General features: G+C 52.6%; 1 protein-coding gene across 1 annotated transcript in view; it reads right to left on the bottom strand.

Annotated features, from left to right (window-relative positions):
* RIN3 (Ras and Rab interactor 3) overlaps positions 1–24,198 on the bottom strand; it is a 132,694-nt gene extending 108,496 nt beyond the window's left edge. Inside the window, exon 1 of the mRNA XM_018066144.1 lies at positions 24,101–24,198. Coding sequence (XP_017921633.1) covers positions 24,101–24,144 — 44 coding nt within the window. The 5' untranslated portion in view covers positions 24,145–24,198. The remainder of the gene's footprint in view (positions 1–24,100) is intronic.

The raw sequence follows: 24,521 nt of genomic DNA, 5'->3' as shown, positions 1-24,521 counted from the left end.
TTTGGCCACCTCATGCGAAGAGCTGACTCATTGGAAAAGACCCTGATGCTTGGAGGGATTGGCGGCAGGAGGAAAAGGGGACGACAGAGGATGAGATGGCTGGATGGCATCACCGACTCAATGGACGCGAGTCTGAGTGTACTCTGGGAGCTGGTGACGGACAGGGAGGCCTGGCGTGCTGCGATTCATGGAGTCGCAAAGAGTCGGACACGACTGAGTGACTGAACTGAACTGATCCTGTTGTCCCAGCAACATCTGTTGTAAAGACGATTTTTTCCCCGTTGAATCTTCTTTGCACCCTTGTTGAAAATCAATTGACCGTAAATTATGGAGTGGATTTGAACCCCTTCATTGTACTGTTTTTATCCTCCTGAGTGTGCTGAGTATCCTTCTGTCTTTCTACCTCTGAAATATAGAGTCTCAAGCTAGGAAATAATTTCCCAGGTGTGTCCTGAGCAGCTCATAAAGGAGCATGACCATCACCTCTCTCAATCTAGACAGCCTACTTCTGTTAACACGACCTAAGACAGCTCAGCTTTTCTGCAGCTATGTATACAACATTCTTGGGGAACTATGGGAAACCTTTTTGAATTCTGAGGTTGCGATCACAATGTGGAGATGAAAGGAGATAAAAAGAGCTTAGGAGATGAGTAATTACATGCAGATACTGTTTTCATCAGGATAACAGGGACAACACAAAGGAAATGACACAGCTCAGACTCAAGAGACCATGGTCTGGTTGTGTTGTTCACGCTGAGACCTTTGGCCACTCACTCACTTCCCATCTCCAGGTTCAGTGGCTTCTTCAGTAAAATGAGAAGACTGCTGTAGATTTGGAATGGCAAGTAGGTTGAATTTCCCTGTGAACTCCAGTTGATAGGCAGCAGCTGCCCAGACTGTTACACTAAAGGCTCGGCAGAGAAAGTCTGCTGGGATCGCCTAGTGTTGTCAGCCACGGGCTGGGTACTGGGCTATGCACTGTCTGAGCCTGGACGAGACCTAAGACTGGGGTTCCTTCCAGCACTATGCATTCCATGATTCTGCGACTCACCAGACCCCTAGCTCATACCATCTGAAGTCTCTCTGCCAAGCCAGGCTGGCTCTGGCCCAGCAGACAGTCTGAGAGAAGGTAGGCAGCCAGGCCAGCTTCTCTGTGGTTCCGCTCCACCAAATGCTTTTTCCTGGACCTGTGAAAGCTGAGCCACAGCTGCCGCGTGGTTCCACTTCTGGCCCAGCCTTTGGAATCACGTGGACATGGAAGAGAGGCAGCCAGTCGCAGAATCAGCATCGCTCACATGTATATCATCTGCAAATGCTCAACCAATGCTTCCAGCCCGGTTCCACGGGCCAGATAACTGCATGAGGCCCTGGTGGGCTCCCAGTCACTGGGGCTCCAAGAATGGTGCCTGGGATCCTGTTGTGAGAGAGCTCCCTAGGTGTCTCCTTACCGGGAGACCAAAAGGCCTTCTGAGATGAGGTAGGGCATGGGGTGCAGCTTAAGCCCCCAACCCTCAGTGGGCGCCCCCCGGGAAGCTGGGACCGGACTTGGAGGGCCCCTGCCCACAGCCTCGCTGAGGGGAAGTCAGCTAGAGCAAGCCTTCCGGGCCCCGGAAGTGCTGAGAGCAGGTCTGGCTGTCTCAGCTCGCACGTCACAGCCCACATCAAGGGATCAAGCGGGTCTACGGCCTTCAAACTTTCCGCACCTGTGTGCTGCAGGCCTCTGCTGCCCCGTGTGTTTCAGGCCCACCTGGCTCCCAGCCTTGCCTCCTGGGCTGCCTGCCTGATGCCCACAGCCTTCCCAGGACTGGGGGACAGTTCCTCCATTCTCCCTCTGGAACCTCTGGCTCACGGGTCCCAGTCCCTTTCCATGCCCCAGCCAGGCCCTTGAACCCAGCCTGATGGGCAGGTCAGCCTGCTCATCCTGCTGACCTCCCTCCCCCAATCCCAGCCTAGGCTAGGACTATCTGCCGTCAGAACATGGTTCATAGGTGATGATACCCATTCTGGCCCCAGTGCTATGTGCGATTAGGCCTTGAGGGGTATGCTGACTAGCAGTTTAAGCATGGGCTTGGGAACCAGAGAGCCTGGGTTGGAATCCCAGCATGTCGGCCTTGGCACATGACCAAACAATTCTGTCTTAATTTCCTCACATTTAAAATGGGAAACATAGGCATTACTGCCTTATGGAATTGTTGAGGATAGTGCCTGGCATACAGCAAACATTCATTGAGGTTATTATCATACATTCATTCACCCAGTAATTTACTGAGCATCTGCTATGGACCGACATCATTCTAGACTTAGCACAATAATACTTACAATAATAGCCACACACAGCGAAAAAGCACTGACATTCCCTCCCTTGCCCCGCCCCTTTAAAAACTCCTGGGAAATCTCACTGAACATGGAAGTGGTTACTAGAGAAGACAGAATTTGGGGTACCAACTTCCCGGCTGAGATTGAAGCTGAAAGCAGTGGGGACAAGAACCCAAGTCACCAAGGGCGATGGACAGGCCCCGTGCATCTCTGTGATACGTGCACGTTAAGGTGCTCTGATGCCAGACTTTCCTCGTGGCTCAGTGATAAAGAGTCCACCTGCCAACGCAAGAGATGGGTTCCACCCCTGGTCCAGGAAGATCTCACATGCCTCGGAGCAATGAAGCCCGCGCACCACAACTACTGAGCTGGTGCTCTAGAGCCTGGGAGCCACAAATATTGAAGACGGAATACTAGAACCTGTGCTCTGAACCAAGAGAAGCATCGCAGTGAGAAGCCTGCACGCTGCAACTAGAGCGTAGCCCCCACTTGCCACAACTGGAGAAAAGCCGTGCATCAGCAAAACCCAGCACGATCAACAATAAATACCGCACATCCTTTCGCACCTTTTGGATTTCAACCATGGAACTATATCACCCATCTGAAAAATGATCAAAGCAGTTTGGAACTTTGAAAAAAAAAGTTCTCGTTAACGGGGTTTCAGATGTGAAATTGAGCCGAGTTCTGTACACGCAGATCTAGAGAACTGTGCCTTCTTGGGGTGGCTCAGTGGTAAAGAATCTGCCTGTCAATGGAGGGGATGCAGGTTCAGTCCCTGGGTCAGGAAGATCCCCTGGAGAAGGAATACCCACTCCAGTATTCTTGCCTGGAAAATCTGATGGACAGAGGAGCCAGTGGACTGCAGTCCATGGGGTCGCAAAAGAGTCAAGACACACGACCTAGTGACTAAACAACAGCAACAACTCAACAAACATAAGGCCTCTGTAAATACTATGCAACTTAAAAAAAAAAAAAGAAAATGAATAAGGAAGCTCTCTGTATATTGACATGGAAAGGTTTTCAGGACATGTGGTTAAGTGACAAAAGCAAAGTACAGAAGAGTGTCTAGACTGTGCTCTCTTGTTGGAAAAAAAAATTTTTTAAGGCTTATTTGTATTTGCAAAAAGTCACTCTGAAGGAACACACAAGAAACTAATACCTCGTGGGGCAGCGGTGGGAACAGGCACATGGGGGACAAAGGTGGGAATACTATTTCATTGCATTTGTTTTTCATTCAAGGAACATGAAAATATTCAAATAGTGCAGAAAAAGCCTTGATGCAGTCTGTGGCATTAACCTCTATAAAGATGTCCTTTCAATCCTAAACCAGTTAAATCCTAAACCATTTTAAAAAATCATGACTTTTAAAAAATATATTTATTTTGAATCCTGCAAATGTTTTACCAACTCGAACATAAATAATGTTTCCAGAGATTTCTGTGCCAGGCATTGCTCTAATTGCTTCACATGTATTAACTAAGTTGACTTTTTCAAACAACCCTATGAGATAACTCTGGTTATTGCTCCCATTTTACAGAGGGGGAAACTGAGACACAGAGAAATTAAGCAACTCACTGAAGCTACAGAAAGTGGCAGCGCTGAGATTGGAACCCTGGCTATCTCAGAGTCTGTGTTCTTAATCACCCTGCGAAATCCCTCTAGACTCTTATTCACAATGTATGATTATTAAACATTATAAATATACAATATAAGAAAGAGATGGAGGGCAGATCTCGTCCACAGAGCGGAAGACTTAACACTCTCAAGGCATGAATCCCATGCAAACTGATTGAACGAATCGGTGCAATTCCAATTAGAACCCCAAAAGTGTTCTGTGAAAAGTGCCAAGAACATCCAACACACACTTGAAGAAGGGGGTAGGATTTGTGCTGCTGGAAATCAAGAATTATGATAGAGCTACAGATGAAGAAGGTATGGTATTGGGGCAGGGACAGGCACATATGTCAGTGGACTAAGCAAGTCCAGAAATAGATCCCCCAACGTAGTCACTTGAGGTCACAGTAGGGCATTGAGGAAAGGACAAACTTCGCAACAAAATATGCTGAGACAACTAGCGATTTGCATGGGGAAAAAATAAACGTGATCCATTCTTCACAGCTTATACAAAAATCAGTTCCAGGAAGACTCTGTTCTGATAAAATGTAGAAAGCAAAACAAACCAAAAAAAAGCTTCTAGAAGAAAATAAAGAATACTTTCATAATCTGACGGAAGAGCGACTTCTTTAACAGTGCACACACAAACACACACTCACACACCTCAACCTTAAATAAAATTTTAAATTTGACTGCATTAAAATGAAGACTTTCTGTTTATCAAGACACCATCAAGACAGTGAAATTTATGCCCTGTGTGGGAGAAGACACTTGTAACACAAAGTGCTCAGAACTAGATTATACACAGAACTTCTACACATCGATAAGGAAAAAACAAACAAATAAGAACAAACAGAAAAATGGGCAAGAGGCTTGAGCTGGCACTTAACACAGAGACCATCCAAATGGCCAGTGAGCATCTGAAAAGCTTCTCAAGAGCAGAGAAATCAGAGAATCTGGAATTAAAACTTCAGGAGCCTGTGAGAACGGTTGTCATGAGGCAGACCTACATAACCAAGGACCGGGGCCATGGAGGAACTGGAACGCTCCTGCTCTGCCCGTGGGAGTATAAACTGGTCCAGGAGCGGTTCTTAATCCTGGGATTGAGGCATTTCTGTCTCCTTCTTAACACTGTTTTTCCACATTCCAAATTTTTACACTCAAGTGTGTATTACTATGAAAATCAGAAGATAATGGACAAACATTTCCGAGGAAACAATTAAAATGGCCAGGGGAAAGACTGCCCAGAAGATCGATGTGCCCATCAGGGTCTCTCCTTCACACACAATTGAGTGAGATGTGCAGGGAGTTGACAAGATCATCAGAGACCCAGCCTGGATGCTCCTCAGCTACCCCGGACACACCAAGGGAAGCGCCTAGAAAACAAACGTGCTCCAACCTGTCCCTTAGCTCTCTGAGTCTCAGTTTCCTCTTTTGGGAAAAAGTGCAAAATATCATTCTCATGAAGCCTAACAGGTGGCTCGGATGGTAAAGAATCTGCCTGCAATGCGGGAGACCTGGGTTTGATCCCTGGGTGAGGAAGATCCCTTGGAGCAGGAAACAGCAACCCACTCCACTATTCTCGCCTGGAGAATTCTGTGGATACAGGAGCCTGGTAGGCTACAGTCTATTTATAGGGCCAAGGAGCCGGGCAGACCAGAAAGAATTGCGTCTGGGAAAGGTGGATACCCAGACATAGTTAAATACATAAAACAGGTCCAAAGGAACCAAATTGATTCCAGAATTTATTTTTCAGCTGGCAGGGTTTTCCCTGCTCGTGGTCCAGCCAGTGCTGCCTGAAAGAACTGAACGCAGTGATGGAAACGTCCCATGTCTGCACCGTCCAGGGCAGTCACCATCAGCTGCCCATGGTTTTGGAGCATTTGCACTATGGCCAGTTCAACTGTTACTTCACTTTAATTAATTTAATTTGTAAAACAGATACATGAGGCTAGCGGCTAATGTACTGGACAATGCAGGTCTAGACTTTTCTACCGTTTAAATCTTTTCAGTGTGTGAGAATTCATATATTGTGTGTGGGATTTGCTTTTAGTTAGACAGAAAGAAAAAAGATTAAACAAACAAACAAACAAAGACAACTCAACACATGTCAGTGCTATGACCATTTGCCATTGCCCAATTTGGAAAGTTCTTCAGGAAGACCATGTCTTCAGTCATCTGTTCTAGGGTTTAAGGTCCCCTTCTCTCAGGAGTTGCCCTCGCCCCCATGGCTGGCTGTAGGTCAAGGTCCCTTCTGCACATGGATCCCAGCCCAGGCCTCCCCAGGCTTGTCTCTACAGAGCTCCTGGGGTCCTCGCCCACCTTCCTTCTGCTGTCTTCTCCTTCCCACGTGGACCAGTTTTGGAAAACAGGAGGCCCATCAGTTCTGGGGAGGCCTGTCCTTGGCCCCTGCTGGCCTCCCTCCCTCCGGAATCGCCCCCGCCATGCGGCAGCCCACAAGTCCCACTGTGACCTTGTCCTCTGGCCCCGCTGCTGCTTACTCAGCGGTTCCCCCATCATCTGGGGGAAATGGAAAGGAGATCACAACCCTCCCCTCCCGGGGCCTGACCCAGGGTTTAGGAGCCGGAGGCAGGAGGAGGGAGCAGGGGCCCCGTGGGGGACAGGTCTCAGCCCAGAAGGGGAGACGCGGGCTTCCTGCTGGACCTCCGCTTAAGTTTCTCTTTCCCTCGCCCTTCGTGTCTGGAGCCTGACTGAATTTCCCTCTGAGACCGGCCTTTCAAGGTCTGCAAAATGAGACTGAGAACAGACCCCGAAAGGCTGCAGTGAGGACAAAATGCCGACTGCATCTGGAGCTTCACAGCAGCTCTGTCTGTGGTCACTGCGGACACGACTGATGCTGGACAGCTCTGAGCAGCGCAGGAAACGCTCTGTCCCAGAAAGGCGGCGGGCTCTGTTCCAGCCTCAGATACCAGCTGGCTGTGTGTCCCCAGGCAAGCCTCCTTCCCTCTCTGGGCCTCAGTTCTCTCACTAGTGAGATAAGCGAAAGGATACTCACCCTCCCTCTCTCAGAGGCTTGCCGGAAGGGTGAAACATGAGCGGAGTCAGAGGGGTGTGCTTTGACAAAATGAACTCCCATTTCTAAACCAGAAGTGGGGTCACGCCCAGCACCTGCCAGGGTTCAGGGGTGAACACTGACTCGAACACTGACCCAACCCCTGACGCTGCCCAGCTGGGGCACTGCCTGCACCCTGAGGAGGCAGGCTCTGGACATCTGCACCTTGCAGGAAGCTGCTGCGGCGTCACATTTCTCCAGCCCCTGGCGACACTGAGTCACCCTGGACCCACCTCACAGCTGTTGTGACCGCATTTCCTCTGCGGGGTCCTGTGCACGCCCCAGCTCGGCAGTCCTGATGCTGTCTGGCAGCGTGCCTCCTGGGCCCAGGCCCACCTCTCAAAACAAGATGGACATCCCGCCCCCTGCCCCTAAAATCCCACCTCCAGGGCTGTGTCCTTTTAAGGGCTTGGGTCCCCTCCCCCAACAGACTTTATAGGGTGCATGGTCCCTGATTCCTAAGCATAAGGGAAGTTAGCCGCAGTGAGTTTTCAAGAGCAGAGGAGGCCGAGGCCACTGGCTCATTACCTTTGGGGGCCTTTGGGAGGCACTGGGGTGGGGAGAGAGGAAACACACTCCACCCATCCCAGGTTAAAGTGTCTCCCAGCGACTGCAGGAGAAGGGGGCGGCAGAGGATGAGATGGTTGGATGGCATCACCAATTCAATGGACATGAGTCTGAGCAAACTCCAGGAGATGGTGAAGGACCGGGAAGCCTGGTGTGCTGCAGTCCACAGGGCTGCAAAGAGTTGGACACGACTGAGCGACGGAACAACAATAACAGCAACTCCAAGGGCGGGGGTTACAGGATGTGACTTTGTCAGTGGATGACAAGGGAGAGACTGGAAGGTGGGGCCAGGCTCCCATTTCTACACCTTTGAGTTTCTTCACCTGGTCCATCATATATGGCCAACTTGGGGAGGGGGCTAGGAGGTCACCCCCTCCGTGGGGTTCAGCAGGCCTGGGGAGGGTCCAGCAGCATCCCTCCCTCCAGGACCAGGCACACCTGGGTCTAGGACAGGCAGCAGGTCCTGGAATCTTGGGATGCAACACAGGGATACAGGGAATTCAGGGGCAAAGGCCGAGGCTCTGGACTCGGATAAACCTGGATTCAGGTTCCGAGTCTGCCACAGAGTGCTGAGGGGTTCCACTGAGTCACTTGCTGTGCCTCAGTCTCCCTGCCTGTAAATTGGGCACTGCAACCCCAGCATCATGGGGCTGTGATGATTAACTGAGAAACAGCACTTAGCAAAGGGGCCTGGGGAATTTCCTGGAAGTCCAATGGTTAGGCTCCATGCTTCCACTGCAGGAGATGCAGGTTTGATTCCTGGTCATGAAACTAAGATCCCACATGCCCTGTGGTGTAACCAAAAACACAAAAACAAACAAGCAAAGGGGCTTCACATAACTGCTGTAACTATTAGTGTCATCTATGAATACCACGGCAACCCACTCCAGTACTCTTGCCTGGAAAATCCCATGGGCGGAGGAGCCTGGTAGGCTGCAGTCCATGGGGTCACTAAGAGTCGGGAACGACTGAGAGACTTCACTTTGACTTTTCACTTTCATGCACTGGAGAAGGAAATGGCAACCCACTCCAGTGTTCTTGCCTGGAGAATCCCAGGGACGGGGGGAGCTTGGTGGGCTGCTGTCTGTGGGGTTGCACAGAGTCGGACACGACTGAAGTGACTTAGCAGCAGCATGAATACCACAGGTCCCCGATTTTTATGCCTCGATCAAAACTCTGCTCCTTAGAAGGACGCTTCAGTGAGAATCACAGAATGTGACATATTAGCACTGACTGCTCCCCCCTTTGAAAACTGTTCTTTCCAAGCCTTGAATTTCACTGGAGGAAGAGAGGACCAAGGCCCGGGGACAGAGGGATGATGCCTACCCCCAAGGACTCATGCATTTTAAAGACAGACCACGCATGAGTTGGGCACATCTTAATCTGGAGGAATGAACTGCTGACAGACATTCAGACAGTGCAGTAGAGAGACTGGCACTGACTTATCTACCCGATGCTCACACAGTCCACTCTCAGCATTTGTGTTCGGTACATGCCACAAAGTTCACCACAGACACTGAGTTAGTGGAAACAGAAACACTGCTTTTGGGGAAAACACAGGGGTAGGTTCCCATGAACTGCTAGTCACAACATTTCCATCCACTGATCAGGACACATCTTGTTTTATGTGTGTTTCTGTTTAAAGATACCTAATTTAATACATATCATTGATTCATTAACCTTGAACTCACGGCCAACAGTGTAACTCATGCCTGAGCGAAGCTCTTCTAACACCCATATTTTCTCCACGGGGCCTGTCTCAGCCTTCTCGCCCTCAGGAACCCTAGACAGCAGAGAAGCACTGTACTTGGGGGACACTTTAAACAGCGAAACCATCACCCCAAAGCAGGAGAACTTGAAAAACATAACAGACCACGACGAGGATGGAATCAAGAAGGCACCTTGTTCTCAGATGAGAACGTGTGTGTCAGAATATTCAGATTGTTCATCGCTCTGCGCAGGGCTGTAAACAACTTCCAAAGCACTATGATTTGGGGGTTATGAATAAGCCTCAGCAAGCAGGCCGATTTGCAAATGCAGAATCTGTGAGTAATGAGGACTGGGTGCAAACGTCCCTTCGTTAGGCTGGCCCCCACTGTGGCCCACCTGGACATGAACCCTGCTCGTAACACAGCATCTGTCAGCCTGGGAACGAGCTGCTGTGTCATCTGAACTGGGACCCAGCATACCTCTTGCCCTGGAGCCCAGGCCAGGCCCCCACCTGGCACCCACCCTGTAGCTGCTGAGGCTTCCCCAGCTGCCACCATGGGCAGTTCCTGTCAGGGGCAAAGAACAGATTTGGTGGGGAAAGGGGAAGATGGTATTTGTAGCAGCTGCAGGGGAGCCTCTGGCAGTCCCCAAACCTGTGTCCTGAGAGCCTCTCACCAGCCTCCCCCGACAGTATCGTGAGCAGGACCCACAGCCAAGTCTTCATGAAGTACCTACTGTGGGAGGCTGCTGGGCCACGTGCTGCTTCACACAGAGCCCGGCACACAGTGGGGGCTCTGCGCCTCCACATTGTATGAATGCAGGAAGCAATGGTCAAAGAGAGCAAGGAGCCAGCTCAAGGTCTCACAGCAAGACAGGACAGACCTGGGGACAAGTGGAGTGCACAAGAGGGTAGGCACTGAGGCCTTTCCAAAGACCACGGGACATGCTTCACATTTCCTGAACACCTACTACGTGTCAAACTCTGTCCAAGCTCCTTACATGCATTAACTCATGTAATACAACAGCAGCTCTAAGAGTATGGAACTATCAGCATCCCATTTTACAGATGAGGAAACTAAGGTAGAGAACAGAATGGGAACCTTGACGGTTTGCTCCATGGCCTAACCGCTAAGCTGTACTCTTCCCCTCTCAACGTTCTCATATCCAGACGGCCACGCTGGGCTACAACAGGCACCTTCTCCTGGGCAGGTGGAGGGCAGGCTGGCAGGAGGTAATAAAGGCAGCCTGCTTGCCTCCATGATGCACACCCAACCCACCACCAGGTTCCATCCTAGATACACCCTGAGGGCGCCCTATCTCCCCATCCCCACTGCCGAGACCCTGGTCCAGGCCTCCATCTCTGCTCACCTCGACCCCTACAGTAGCTTCTGCCCCATGTACTACTCCCCCAAACCCCATGTCCTTCTTCACACAGCAGCCCAATGCAAGCAATCCATGTGATTCCTGTGCAAAACCTGTACCTTATACATAAATGTTTGCAGCAGCTTTATTCACAATTGCCGCAGACTGGAAACAACCCAAATGTAGCACAGTGGGTGAATGGATAAACAAACTATGATACATGCATACAATGAAATACACTCAGCAATAAAAAGAAAGTAATACTGAGACACACAACACAGATGGGTCTCCAGCGCCTTCAGCCAGGTGAAAGAAGCCAGACTCAAAGGCAGCATTCGTGTGAAGTTCTCGAAACACCAAAACTCAAGGATGGAGATGAGTGAGGATGCCAGGGTTTGGGCGGGGGAGGGGCTGACTACAAAGGGCACAGGGGAACTTCGGAAGGTGATGGAACTGCTCTATCTTGATTGCGGTAGTGGTTACCCGACAGTCGACATTTACCAGAATGTATTGAAAAGTTCACAGAAGAGGCTTATTCCATATAAATGTTTCCTTGTTATGGGTCGAACTGTATCCCTAGAAAGACATGTTGAAGTCCTAACCCCCAGCACCTCAGGACCTCAGAATGTGACCGTATTTGGAAATAGGGTCATTGCCAATGTAGAAGTTAAGATGTGCATGCTAGGCCACTTCAGCCGTGTCTGATTGACCCCATGGACTGTGTCCCGCCAAGCTCCTCTGTCCATTGGGTTCTCCAGGCAAGAATACTGGAGTGGGTTGCCATGCCCTTCTCCGGGGGATCTTCCTGACCCAGGGATCAAACCTGCGTCTCTTATGGTGTCCTGCACTGGCAGATGGGTTCTTTACCACTAGTGCCACCTGGGAAGCTCCAATGTAAGTTAAGATGAGGTCATTTTAGAATGGGGGCAGGAGGGACCCTAAGTTATGACTGGTGTCCTTATAAGGAGAGGAGCAACACACAGGGAGGACACGGCCCAGTGACCAGGCAGAGACTGGAGTAATGCAGCTGCAAGCAAAGGGACCCCAAGGACCGCCGGGGCCACCAGAAGCTAAGAAGAGGCAGGAAGATTCCACCCAGAGTCTCAGAGGGAGCACGGCCTTGCCGTCACCGTGATCAGAACACCAGCCTCCAGAATGGCGAGAACAAACTCTGATTGTTGTAAGCCACCCAGTTTGTGCTGCTTTATCACAGCCACCCTAGGAAACCAATACACAGCCCAACTTTAAAAATGGGGGGACGAGACTGTCTCAGTCTCCAGGGTCTACAGGTTCCAGCCTAAGAGCCTCAGGTGTCTTGTCCCCTCTTCCTGCACAGGTCACCTCTGGTCCACGCACAGCGCAAACACCAGGCACACTGGGCCATGGTACCCACAACCGGGCTATGCTGGTTCCCCCATCCCCCGCGGCTACTTGGGAAACTCCCAGGTGTCACTCAGCTCAGCTCGGCTCTCGCCTCCCCGCTAAAGCTCCCCCAGATGTGCTCTAGTCTGAGTGGGACACCCCTGAGCCAGCCAGGGACCCCAGCACTCCAGGGGACCATCCTGCATCATTCGAGCATTGCACTGCCTGCTGCTCCTGCTGCCCCACAAGACTGGGATCCTGGGACAAGGGTGAGTTGTCAGGTAACTGGCAGACCAGCGCCACGCGGGCTGGAGAGGAGCTCTGGGACTCGGCTGGGTGGGGGTCTAAGGGCTGGGGAGGAGCTGGGGCTTTGGCAGATATCCACACTGAGCCTGCTCAGGCCTGGCCCTGCAGATCGGAGCCAGGGCCGGGCCAGGCGTGGCTCAGGTTTCTCCTGCCACAGCCTCTACCCTCAGGGCCTCCCACCCAGAGCTGAGCTCGAAGGCCTGCCCAGTCACACACCTCACTCTACTGCTCAAGCTTGCATAGCCACAGCCTCCTCTGCAAGCTCCTGGCAGGCCCCTTCCCATCTCCCAGAGGCCCTCTATCCTGGTTAATCCCTCCCCACCTCTCTACTGGGCATTAACCTGCCATATATTCATTCAACAAAGCCTTGCGTGGGACACGCCTCTCCAGCCCTTACTCTTGCTTAGCTTGAGTGTTCTCTGAGTCAAGCACTCTATGCCCAGGACAGTGTGGATCTGGCAACCACACCTGTCAGGAGGAGTCGCTCTCTCTGCCCTGAGAGCTTACAGTCTAGCAGGGCCAAAGAGAGAGAATACACCATGACAGCGTGAGAAGCGAGGCTCGGACAGGGCTGATGGGTCTTTGCTGACCGGCGTCCTGGTACCTCTGTGTAAATTAGGAAAAGATGCTTCTTGCTTCCCATGGATGCAGACAACCCCTCCTCCACCCCGTACACACACCTGACATCACACAGGGCTTGGCAAGAGAGTGAAACTTCAGGGGCCCCTTGCTCCTCTCTCAGCAGGTGCCTTTGTGCAGTGAGCAACCTGCACAACTGTACGCAACAGCCCTAGAGGCTAGAGAGCCTGGAAGGCTTTTGCAGGAGGCTGGAGGTGGGGTGTGTATGCTTAGTCCCTGAGGCAGGAAAGAGCTCAGCACTACCCAGAGGCTGGAGGGAGAGGCAGCCAGTGACGGCCAATGTGACTGTCCCCCCACCTCTAGGGCCTCACGTGCAGGAGCAGCCTAGGCACCTGCACAGAGCCGTGGAAACAGCCTGGGTCCAGCTGTGAGAATTTGGGGCAACCACATCCCCTCTCTGAGCCTTATCTGTGAGCAGAGGCTGGATTATGGGGTCACCAGACTCACACTGAGCTCTGATGCCTGACAATGTAAGGGCCAAGGATGGGGCCACTTTGGCTCACGGAAAGAAGCCCCCTGCCTGCCTTTCAAACTACTTCAAAAGCAACTGCCTAGCCTTTCAAGATGGCCCGCCCTGCTCAATCCCAGGATACCTGTGGCCTCTTAGACCAAGGTTCTCAAGGCCTCCCCATACCTGGGGGGTGGACGGACAGCATGATCCTGGGCTGTGGGAGGGCAGCTCAGAGCAGGGTCTTACAGGCTCCAAATGGGTCTTTGCTACCCCTAGAAAGGGAAGGCCAGCCCTGGCCATCTCAGGGCAAACCTTTCCCAAGGCTGAGCAGAGAAGTGAGGTGACCACTCAAGACCTCTAGCGGCCAGCGGTCAGCACAAAGCCAGCCTGGCACCTGTAAGTGCTCAATAAAGCAGCAAGGAAAGAATGAATGAACGCTGGCAGCCATCAGGGATACAAGTGAGCACTGTTCGGAGCAGGCCCCCAGCCTTTCTTGTGCTGGTTTGGTCGGAGAACCAAGCTCAGAACGTCGGCACAGGCAGGAAGTTTCTCCATCTAAAGCGCAGATGAAGGGGGCTTCCCTGGTGATCCAGTGGCTAAGACTCCGGGCTCCCAATGCAGGGGCCCCAGAGGTCGGTCCCTGGTCAGGAAACTAGATCCCACACGCCTCAACTAGAGATCCTGCAACAAAGACCAGAGATCTGTGAGCTGCAACTAAGACCCAGCACAGCCAATAAACACATATTTTTTAAAAGCCAACATATTTGGAAAGAAATAAAGTACAGATGAGGAAACTGAGACTGAGGGAAGAGACACGGCTGCCTTGCTCAGCAGTATTTAGCCTTGTCAAAGCACGAAGTTTGAGAGTCAGAACTTAAACCAGAATAACTAGTCTGAAGCTTCTGGTGAAATCTAAAACTCACAAACACCCAATGGGAAAAACAAGTTTGCAATTTAGTCCTTGAAATAAGAGTCTTAGTCTATGCAAAACGTCTCTCCCCTCTCCTCCTTTTCCTCCTTCTCACCTCCACTAGGAAATAAAGGCTTGCATGTAACCCTGAAAAGCAGCCTTAGCGTTTCTGGCATATACTCTGGTGCCATGTGACAAGGGATAAATTTTTGTGTGTGTCAGGATTAAGTTTGTCTGTGATGGAAAATTTTAAACAATAGTGATTTAAGTAAGGTAGATATGTATTCCTCTCTCATACACAAATCTGAGTAAGTAATACAGGGCTGGGATGATACACCAACATGTCTGAGAGCCTTACTATATTTATATATTATATTGTTGCTCTACTCTGCATAACTTCCATTCTCAAATTCACCCCAGAGTCCAAAATGGGTGCCCAAGTCCAGCCATTATGTTTATATTCCAGCCAAGAGGAAAGAGGAAAATAGAAAGGCATGAGCCTTCCCTTTAAGGCCATCACCAAGCAAATCTTATTCCCCATATATTTTTCTGTCCAAATCTAATCTCATAGCACATCTAGCTGAAAGGAAATTGGGACATGTTTAGCTAAAAATTTATACCCAACTAAAATTCAGGGGGCCCATCAACAGGCTCTGCTTCACCCCTGAACTCAAATACTGCAAGATGATGGCAGATGACAATGAAATGGTCCCCAAACCCTAGACCCATAAAAGTTTTCAGGAGCTTTATTTAAAACAGAGGGAACTTCAAAAAACAGTTGACATATGTCTATGCCTACTCCAACCGTTAATATGATCATAATATAATGAGGTCATCAAAGATGATAGGTAGGCAACAGAACCTCCAGAGTATGACATGCAGAAATACGTTTAGGAAATAACACTCAGTGAAAAAAAGAGGAACACAAACAGATACACATAGCTCAAAACCAGGTACCAGAGATGGACATTAACCAAACAGGCAGCTGGACGGGGTGTAGCCTCAAAAAGATGATGTGCTTGATGCGTTACATTTTAGTATTTTTTATGTCTATATGTGAACTTTTTCAGATATAAAATATTGTTTTGAAAATCAACAGCATGCGTGTGCACACGGGCTCACACACACACACACACACACACACACACACACACACACACACACACACCATGTACAGATAGGCAGCAGCCCTTACCTGGTCTCACAGCCCAAATAACTAAGAACATCCTCTCATGTAACAACCCTGCGAGGCAGGGATCACCGCTCTGCTTGGCAGAGGAGGAAGAGGAAGGCGTCCTGGCAGGTACAGCTCAGTGACTTGCCTGGGGCTGCCCAGCTCTAAGAGGCAGAGCAGACCTGTGGTCAAATTCAGCTTCTCCACCTGTAGCCAAATGGCCCCGACTCCCTTTCCAGGCCCATCACACAAAGAACCCTTCTTCCCTGTCCCCAAACCAGGCTCTTCAGAGCTCCTGCGCACCAGCCTGTCCTTTCTACTTTCCCTTTCGGTGCTTTTCTCCTAAGATACCTTTCCGGATTTCAGTTAAAACCCCACTCATCCAGGGCTTCCCTGGAGGCTCAGTGGTAAAGAAATCTGCCTGCCAGTGCAAGAGACACGGGTTCGATCCCTGGTCCTGGAGGGTCCTCCACGCGGTGGAGCAGCTAAGCCTGTGCACACAACTGCCGAGCCTGTGCTCTAGAGCCCAGGAGCTGCGGCCACTGAGTTCACAGGCCCTAGAGCCCGTGATCCGCAATGAAGAGCAGCCCCAGCTCATCACCGCGGGAGAAAGCCTGCACAAAGCAACCGAGACCCAGCACCGCTGAAAAGAAACAGACAAATACACAAATCATTTTTCATAAATTCCTATTTATCCTTCAAGACCTAATCCAGATGCCACCTCTGCAGGGCGTCCTTCCTGCTCACCACAGCCAAGTGTAACAGAGCCTCAGCACCTTTGTACACAGAGCCCTACAATTAGGTGCATGTTTCGCTTACTTTCCCTAGTACATGAACTGAAAACTCCTAGATGTCCAACCAATACTTGCTGAATGGACGGGTGTAGTGGGGGAACGGATGGAGAGATGGAGAGCTGCGTGCATGGATGGATAGGTGAGAATGGCTGAGATTTCACTAGTTTCCCCAGTGGTTAAAACCCTGAATATATTTTAGACAGTTGCTCTGTCAAAATGACATGAACAGAAAGAAGCAAGCATCACAAATGCTGTTATCAGGTGCCACTGGTAGAGAGGTAAGTCTTTGCTTTGAACCACAATGTGTGCGTGCTAAGTTGCATCAGCCGTCTGACTCTTTGTGACTCTATGCACTGTAGCCCACCAGGACGCCGGGCTCCTCTGTCCCTGGGGATTCTCCAGGCAAGAATACTGGAGCAGGTTGCCAGGCCCTCCTCCAGGGGCTCTTCCTAACCCAGGGATCAAACCGGCGTCTCTTATGTCTCCTGCATTGGTGGGTTCTTTACCGCTAGCACCACTGGCAAGCCCTTGAACTGTGGCATCCCCGGGGAAATGTACAGTATCCGTCCCTGTCATTGATTGAGACTAAGGGGGCTGGGGCTACGGTGGGTGGGGAAAGAGATCCCCAGTGTATTCCTTCTTGAGAGCTTTCTCTGCCAGAGATCATCAGATTGTGAATTTCAGATGCAAAGTCCTTTACTTCTTTGGTCCCTGGAGGTGGGTGAAGATGCACATTTATTAACCCAGGGAACAACCCAGCCCTGGGAAAATCCATGCAGGAGGGGAATGTATCTCTGCTACCCCTGGGGTCTCCTCTTCTTCTACTGGGCTGTCCCTCTCCATCCCCCTTCCTTCTCTTTCTGCCTTGAGGAAACAGGCCCTTTCATCAGCCCTGACACCTCATATTGAATGATGTCAGTCAAGGAGTTGGGATGGTGTCTGGCGTTTGAAGTCCCATCTCTTAACTAGGGAATAAAAACTTCTTGGCTTTGATAAAGATCCCAGAGTCAGTGATTAAATGGGGGCCATGTTCATGGAGCTAACTGTCCCCTAGGAGAGCCCCTCTAGGGCAGCCTCTCACCGCTCCTGGCTCCCTCTCCTGGAACCCTGAGCCTCCCAGGGCTCCAGGCTGGCAGGTAGAGCCAGGTTCTAGGGGAATCGCACGCTGCCTGGCCCCAGGGAGGCAGGGGGCCTTGGTTTCCCCATAGGATGTGGCCTGAGCGAGCGGTGGTGCCGTGCACAGACGGCAACAACAGACCTTGACCACAACCGCTCCAGAGGCTGCTTCTTCTAAAAGGGAACCGACATTTCACAGCAGGCTGGGTGGGTCTTCAAACACTTACAGACTGAGCTAGGGGCACCCCCAGGAGCTATCGGCAAAACGGAGCAAGGGGCCCTGCCGCCACTCTCGGAGCTTCTGACCACCAGGGCTGTTCCGGGCTCCGGACCAGCATGAGGCTGCTTGGGAGGCCTCACTGGCAGGTGGGGAGAGACAGAGGCAGCAGTCATGCCGGCGGCTTCCAGATCCTTCTATCCAAGGCCTGAGGCTGGTGGCCACACGGGTATGGGGTCAGTAAGGCCCTCTCACTGCCCTGTAGACACCCCAGCTAAGGGAAGGCCTCCTCTGTACCTACCTACCTCCTTTCTTCTAAGGCCACCCTGGCAGGAGGCAAAGAGCTGGTTTCACTGTATAACTGTGTGTGTGTGTATGTGTGTGTTTGTCCTTGGGCCTCCCTCCCTCCTGCACACGGACGGCCTGGCTCTGTCACGGCAACAGTGGGGTTGCTGCAGGAAGGCTGGGCCTGCCTAGCAGGGAGTCCCTTCCCTCAGCTGAAGGGCCTGTCCAGGCCCCCATCTTGAGCCCTTCCTCAGACCATGCCGCTCTCAAACCCTGTCAGGAGCAGCCTTCCCAGCCAGGAACCCCATGACACCAGGCCGCCGGCCACCTCGTCCGCATCCCCAGGGCTCCCACACCAGCGGGCCAGAGCAGGGCCCACTCCCGCACATCCACTCAAACTCAGAGAAGCCCCTCCAAGGAGCCTTCCTAACTCACCAACCAGGCGGCCAGTGCTACCAGGAAGCCAGGGGCCTCTCCCCAGAGTGGGCTCCCCAAACCAGTACACTTTTTTTTCAAAATGAGTTTTTCAAAAATCACCCATACCAGTGAAAAGACACTTTCTTCCAGGCACTTGATCGGGGTGATGACCCAGAAGTCTCCTTTCTGAGTCTTTGTTTCTTATGAAAGTGTATGTTCTAGAAGAAACATCAGAGGAAGGAAGAGCTGTCTCATCTCCAACTGGCACTCCCATATCACTCCAGGATACCAGCTTCTACTGCCTGTTGGCCAGTAATTCAGGGAATCACTGAGTCAGATAGAGCAGGGTCTTAGAGATTACTGAGTTCATTTTTCAGGTAGAGAAACTGAGGCCTAGGGAGACTAAGGGACTTGCTCCCTAGAAAAAAACCTCAAACCCCAGAACAGCGTGGGACCCTAGGATATCCTCCAGCCCTACTGATGTTCTTAGCATGCAGGTCCTGAAGCATCTTCAAAATCAGCAAAGAACCATATCACCAGGCCGACTCTCTGGAGAGGGAGTGAAGGGGGAACAAAATGGATAAATTCCACTGAAGCAGCTCAAGCAGTGTTTCTCAGACTTTCCTCCAGCAACTTCTTCTTTTGCGAAAAAGACATTAAAAACTAACAACTACCATCAATGTGCCCGATCATTTCATAAAAGAAAGGAGGCTTAATACAGCAAGAAGACCTAATCTCAGAATAAGGAACAGTGCTGCCCTGGAAAAGATAGTTTGGCAACCTTGGCTGATAGACATACACACGTGCACATGCACGCACACGCACACACACACACACACACACACACACACACACACAACAACACATCATTTTCCCAGCTTCTCAGTGGACCACAGACCTTCATGACCAGCCAGGGTCCCCCCAGATCCTGTACACCCAGCTGACCCCATTCTTTCGGCAAAGATGCATGTCTATTTGTGATCCAGAGCTGGCCTGGGTCTTTTCTGGGTCGCCTCCCCCATAACTGGGCTCTTTCTAGGCACACAGGTGCCCCGAACCCCTAGAGTAACCTGGGCAAAGAATGGGGCCCAGTGAGCAGTCCTCTTCATACTCCTGCCAATCTCTCCCTGGCCAAAGCTGGCCTTCCCTGCTCCCTTCGACCCCACTGCCTGATAACTTGGGGGGCAGATTCCTTCCCTCCCGAGCCCACTCTACACTTCCCACCTCAAAGCCTTGGCTTGGGCACTTCTCTCCCCCAAACCTGCCCCCCACCCCCTCCCCGGCTGCCCACCCACTTCCGCTTATGTGTCACTGCCTGGATGACACAACCGAGGGGACGACTCTCAGGAGAGAATCTCGCTGTGACAGATGGAATCTGTGAGCGGGTCTGAAGGACGGTGTTTGTGGTTGTCTGGGACCTGTTCTTCCCTTCCCTCTGTTCTGGCCCATGGCTGGGAGGCCAGCTGAGTTTGCCGCAGACCAGCCCAGACGCCTGTCTGTAAAAGGGAGCTCCCGGGAGACCCAAGGGGGGCCGGGGGTGGGTGCTCTCTTCAAATATCAAGCCCATTCCTGGTTGGTTTCTGACTTGATTTCCTGATCTCTTGGATTAAAATGCAGGTGATCTCGTTGTATTTTAACACTTACTGCCTCAGTAGAGATGACAAAATAGGGACCCGGGCCCAGGATAAGGCCTGTCAAGGGGTAGGGATGATGGGAAGGGGGCCAGGGGTAAACATGCTGAGACTCTCCCATCCTGAGCGGCCCCTGCACCCCTATTCCCTGCCCTCCTGTGTGCTTCCCAGGGGTGTCTTTCCACTTCCCAGGGGTGCACTGGGGTTTCTCAGGGCCCGAAGTGAAGGAAGGTACCTTTTGCTTAAGCTGATGAGGTATCAATTGCTTCCTGTGGGTCAGAGTCTCTTTTAGGGTCTAGAAGGGGGTGGGCATCCCAGCTGAGGGCCAGCCAGGACCATCTGGGAGCATTAGCCCCTGACAGCAAAGAAACCGGGGTCAGCGAGCTGAGCGGTAGCTGGGACCCTGAATTCATCACTGGATCCTGTTCTGGGTGGGCCTCACCCAGGAAGAGCCCCCACCCTAGTGCTGGAAGTGGTTGAGGGGCTCCTTGAGGTGTTTGGTAGGACCCCTACAATGGATCAGGCATGAGGGAGACAGCCAGGGCTCTCTTAAGCCTGGGGCCTTGCCCTGACAACCCCTTGCAGGCCCAAGGCTCAGGAGTCTCGCGTTCTGGGCCCAGCTCCCCTGATATTGGGTAAGTCACTTCCTCTTTCTGGGTCTCCATTTCCTTGTCATACGAGGGGACTGGATGAGGTCTGTGATGGCCATGTTTTTTCCAAGAGTGGGCTCTTTTTTCAAATAAAATCTTAAACAGATCCTTAATTTATCAAACATGAGAAAGCATGTGGGCTCTGAGCACACACATCCCCAGCGACCCCGCCACTGTCCGGCGTCTGGTCACCTGACAGTCACAGCTTCAGCAGCTTCACCTCACCTCCAACCCACCAGGGAAGCCTGGGGCTCCAGCTTCTCATGTCTCCACTGCCCACTCTCCCGGCTCCAGCCCTCTCTCCCAGCCACCACAGGCGCCCCCCTGCTTCTGCCCCTATTCCCCCCACAATCTGTCCTCAATACAATCCAAATACAAGTCAGGTCACCCCTCTGCGAACCCCACCCATGGCCCCTCTCACCTAGAGCACCCTCCAAAGCCTGTACCCCACCGGCTAGCCTTTTTCTGTCCTCTTTCCGACTCCACTCCAGCCTCCCTGGCCTCCCCGTGTCAGACACACCAACCACCACCCCCACCCCCCCACCTCTCAGGGGCTTGACTCACTCTCCCCACTTCCTTCAGATCTTGGCTAAACACGGTTTTCTTGGAGCGGCCTTCCCCAACCACCTGCTCCAGAACAGCCCCCCTGGGCTCCCATACCCCTAACCCTGACCTTTTGTCTTTCCTGCTGGGAAGGTCAGCTGCAAGCTGGCAGGGGCTCGGTTTAAGGCCGCCCCCCCGCCACCCCCCCGCCCGGGCATCTAATGTAGATACTACTTGTGGAATGAACACTGAATGAATAGAGGAAGAGAAGTGTCTGCATCCAGAGTACTGGGCAGCCTGTCTGCATTTTCCTTCTCCCCAGCCGGTGTTTCCAATAAGAAGCAGACGGAGCTTGCCTGCCAAGATCCTCATACTCCTGTTCCAAGGGGCTGACATCCAAGCCACCCCCTCCGAGCCCGTGGGTGTGGGGTGGGAGGCATTCCCCTAGCTGTCTGGACATCCATCTCCTGCCAGCGAGGAGGAGGGGGCTTTGGGAGCCGGGTGGAAAGCTGAGCTCAGCTAAAGACTTGGAAGCCAGCCCTGAGTGGTCGGCAGGCACTGGGGGTGGCCTGGGGGTGAGGGGTCATAGATGATTGCCCCTCACCATCTTTGGGTACTGTAACACGGGCAGATGTGCAGCTCAGGGGCTGACAGAGGATGCACGGGTGAGACTGAGAACTGTCTTCTAGTATTTGAGTGAAGAAGGATTGGGCCCCTCTGAACAGGGTTTCTAATGGTACAAGTTAGAAGGAGGCAGACTTTCTTTGATATCTATTGGAAAGACTACCACAGTGGTGGTTAAGTTCCCCATCACTGGAGGTATGCAAGCACCTTTCAGGAATATTGTCAATGGGATTCCTGTACTGGGTGCAAGGTTAAATGAGATACTATCTCAGAACTCTTCCAACTCCAAAGATCCTCTTAAATAAAGCAACTTTTTTTTTTTTAGCAACAAACCAATATTCAATTACTATTTATGATGGATGGGCCCCACACAGTTTAAAGTAAGCTTGCACTGGTGTGTTAATCCTTGGTTGCCTGTGGATAGCTACTTAAATAGTAACTTATCCAATCCTCATAACAATCTTAAGAAGCAGGTGTTATTATTACCCCCATTTTACAGATGAGGCCAAGGCCATCCCATCCTAGTTAAGCAATTGGGAAACAGAGGTTATCAACAAATAATAGCAGTAATAATAATAACTATTAAAAGTTTGCCCTCCGCCCCAGGTGCAAAACTTCTTATGCATTATCTCATTTAACCCTCAAAACAACTCTGAAGGGTAGTTATTATCACTTATCTTCATTTTCTAGGTAAGTGAAGGAAATGGCAACCCCTTGGCCTGGAAAATCTCATGTATAGCAGAGCCTGGAGGGCTGCAGTTCATGGGGTCCCAAAGAGTCGGGCACGACTAAGCGATTAACACTTATTAACACTAACACTAATGAGGCACAGAGAGGTTAAGTATTAATAACTGACCCTGTAATAAACAGAGAAAGGCAAGAGGAAATGGGTAAGGAGAGGTCAACCTGGGACAATTATGGGAAGTCACATAGTTCGGGACCCTGACCCCTCACCTCCCCTTCCTCCCTGGGAATCTCCTCCTAGGTCCACCCATCAGTATTGGGTGTGGTAGATATTTGATTCTTGGGGGGGCGCCCTCCCCAACAAAATTTCCAGTTCCTCCAGCGGATGACATTTGTCTTTCCACTTCCAAGGGAAAGGATCCAGGCTGGGACGGAAATGGGGGAGGGGGAGGAGGGGAGGCATTCGGATCTAGTGCTCTCAGGTCCCTCTGAGACACCCCTCCCACTAGCCTAGGGCCAGTTACCTCCAGCTGCTCCCCAGTTCGGGGCTGCCGGAGAACAGCCCGTCGCTTTGTTTTAACACTGGGGAAAACTGAGGCCCGCGGAGCTGAGGTCACAGAGCTAAGCCAGGCAGCAACTGAGTGTCCATCACAGAAGTAGCTCGAGCCTGGCTTCCCCCATGGCGCCCACCATCCTTAATTCCCAGAAAGGTCTAAGAGGTTTGCCCAGTAATCTGCCTCTGAACAGGAACCTCTTCATCCCACTGAAGCTTTCCCTGGGCGCCTGCTGGGCTGGGCTGATCGAAAGAATCTACTTCGGAGCGCAGCCCTGAGCAATGTCCAGAAGTCCGAGGGTGCGAGATGGGGGTGGGGGACAGGAAACCAGACGCTGGAGACCCCTCCCGAAAGCCCGTTCCCAAACCGGTTTGGCTTCACGCATTCCAAGCAGTGCCTCCTCCCTTCCGTAGGGGATTCCTAAGGCCACGCGCAGTTCGTGCGCCCTGGACCCTCCCCAAGCCCCAGGCTTCGCAAAGGCCGGTCCGAAGGTCACCACTGTCCGGGAATCCAAAAGAGGGGTGGGGGAGGGGATCCCGGTGGGTCCTCGGTCTTGGCGGGCGGGTGGGCTACAGGCCGCGGGCGTGTCCAAACTTACGGGGACTCGGGTCCTCGGCCCCACGCGCGGCCGAGCGCCAGCACTCGAGGACGCGCGCGGGACACAGGCGAAGCGGCGGGCGCGAGAGGCTAGAGGGGCCCGGCCCGCGGTGATCGCATCTGAAGTTCAGGCGAGACCAGAACCCGGGGAGGGGGCCGCGATCGCACAGCCCCTCCGCTTCGGCTCTGACAGATAGAGACGACCCTCAGATACCCACCAACCTAGCCCCGGACGTGCCAGCCGGTTTTCCGGCGAGCGACATGTGGGTTTAAAAGTTTCGCCAAGTCTTGGGTCCTGAAGAGGCACCAGGGCCGCCCCCTTCCGCGCAGTACCGGGGGGACCGGCCCGAGCCGTGGCCAGGGGTTCGGTCTCAGTCCAACACCCCGAAGTCCTGCGGCAGGGCTACTCCGGAGCTCCGAGCGCTCTCGGGGGCGGGAGGGACGCGGAACGAGAGGGGCCCGCGGACACCGAGGGAGAAGGGGGCGCCGCGGCTCCGCACTTACCCCACGGGGTCCGCGCGCTCGGGCGCCCCGGCTCGTCGGATCATGCCGCCGTCAGCTCCGGGACCGTGAAGGCAAGGGCTCAGGCGCCGGGCGGCGCGGGCCGCGGGGGCCCGGGCGCCCGCATGCCCCTGGCGCTGCTGCCCTGGGGAAGGGCCCGGGCGGGCACCGCCGCCAGCCCCGCGCCGAGTCGGGAAGCCACCGCCGCAGCCGCCGCCGCGCTCTGGGGCCCTCGCTCCCTCCACTTCCTGTATCGGAGCGAGCGGGGCTTTCAGGAAGAGGCTGGCCTTGGTGGTCAAGGGTTTTTTTTTTTTGTCAAAAGCCTTTCGGCAGCGACTCGCGGCCCGGAGCCCCCCACCCCCACCCCCGGGGGCCCTCGGAAGCCCCTGCAGCCGCGCCCCCTGGGCTGGGCTGGGCCGGGCCT

The sequence above is a fragment of the Capra hircus genome, chromosome 21 (genome assembly GCF_001704415.2).
Source record: "Capra hircus breed San Clemente chromosome 21, ASM170441v1, whole genome shotgun sequence".
NCBI classification, from domain to species: domain Eukaryota; kingdom Metazoa; phylum Chordata; class Mammalia; order Artiodactyla; family Bovidae; genus Capra; species Capra hircus.
Note: the sequence above shows the minus strand (reverse complement) of the source record. Positions and strands in the feature narration are given on the sequence as shown.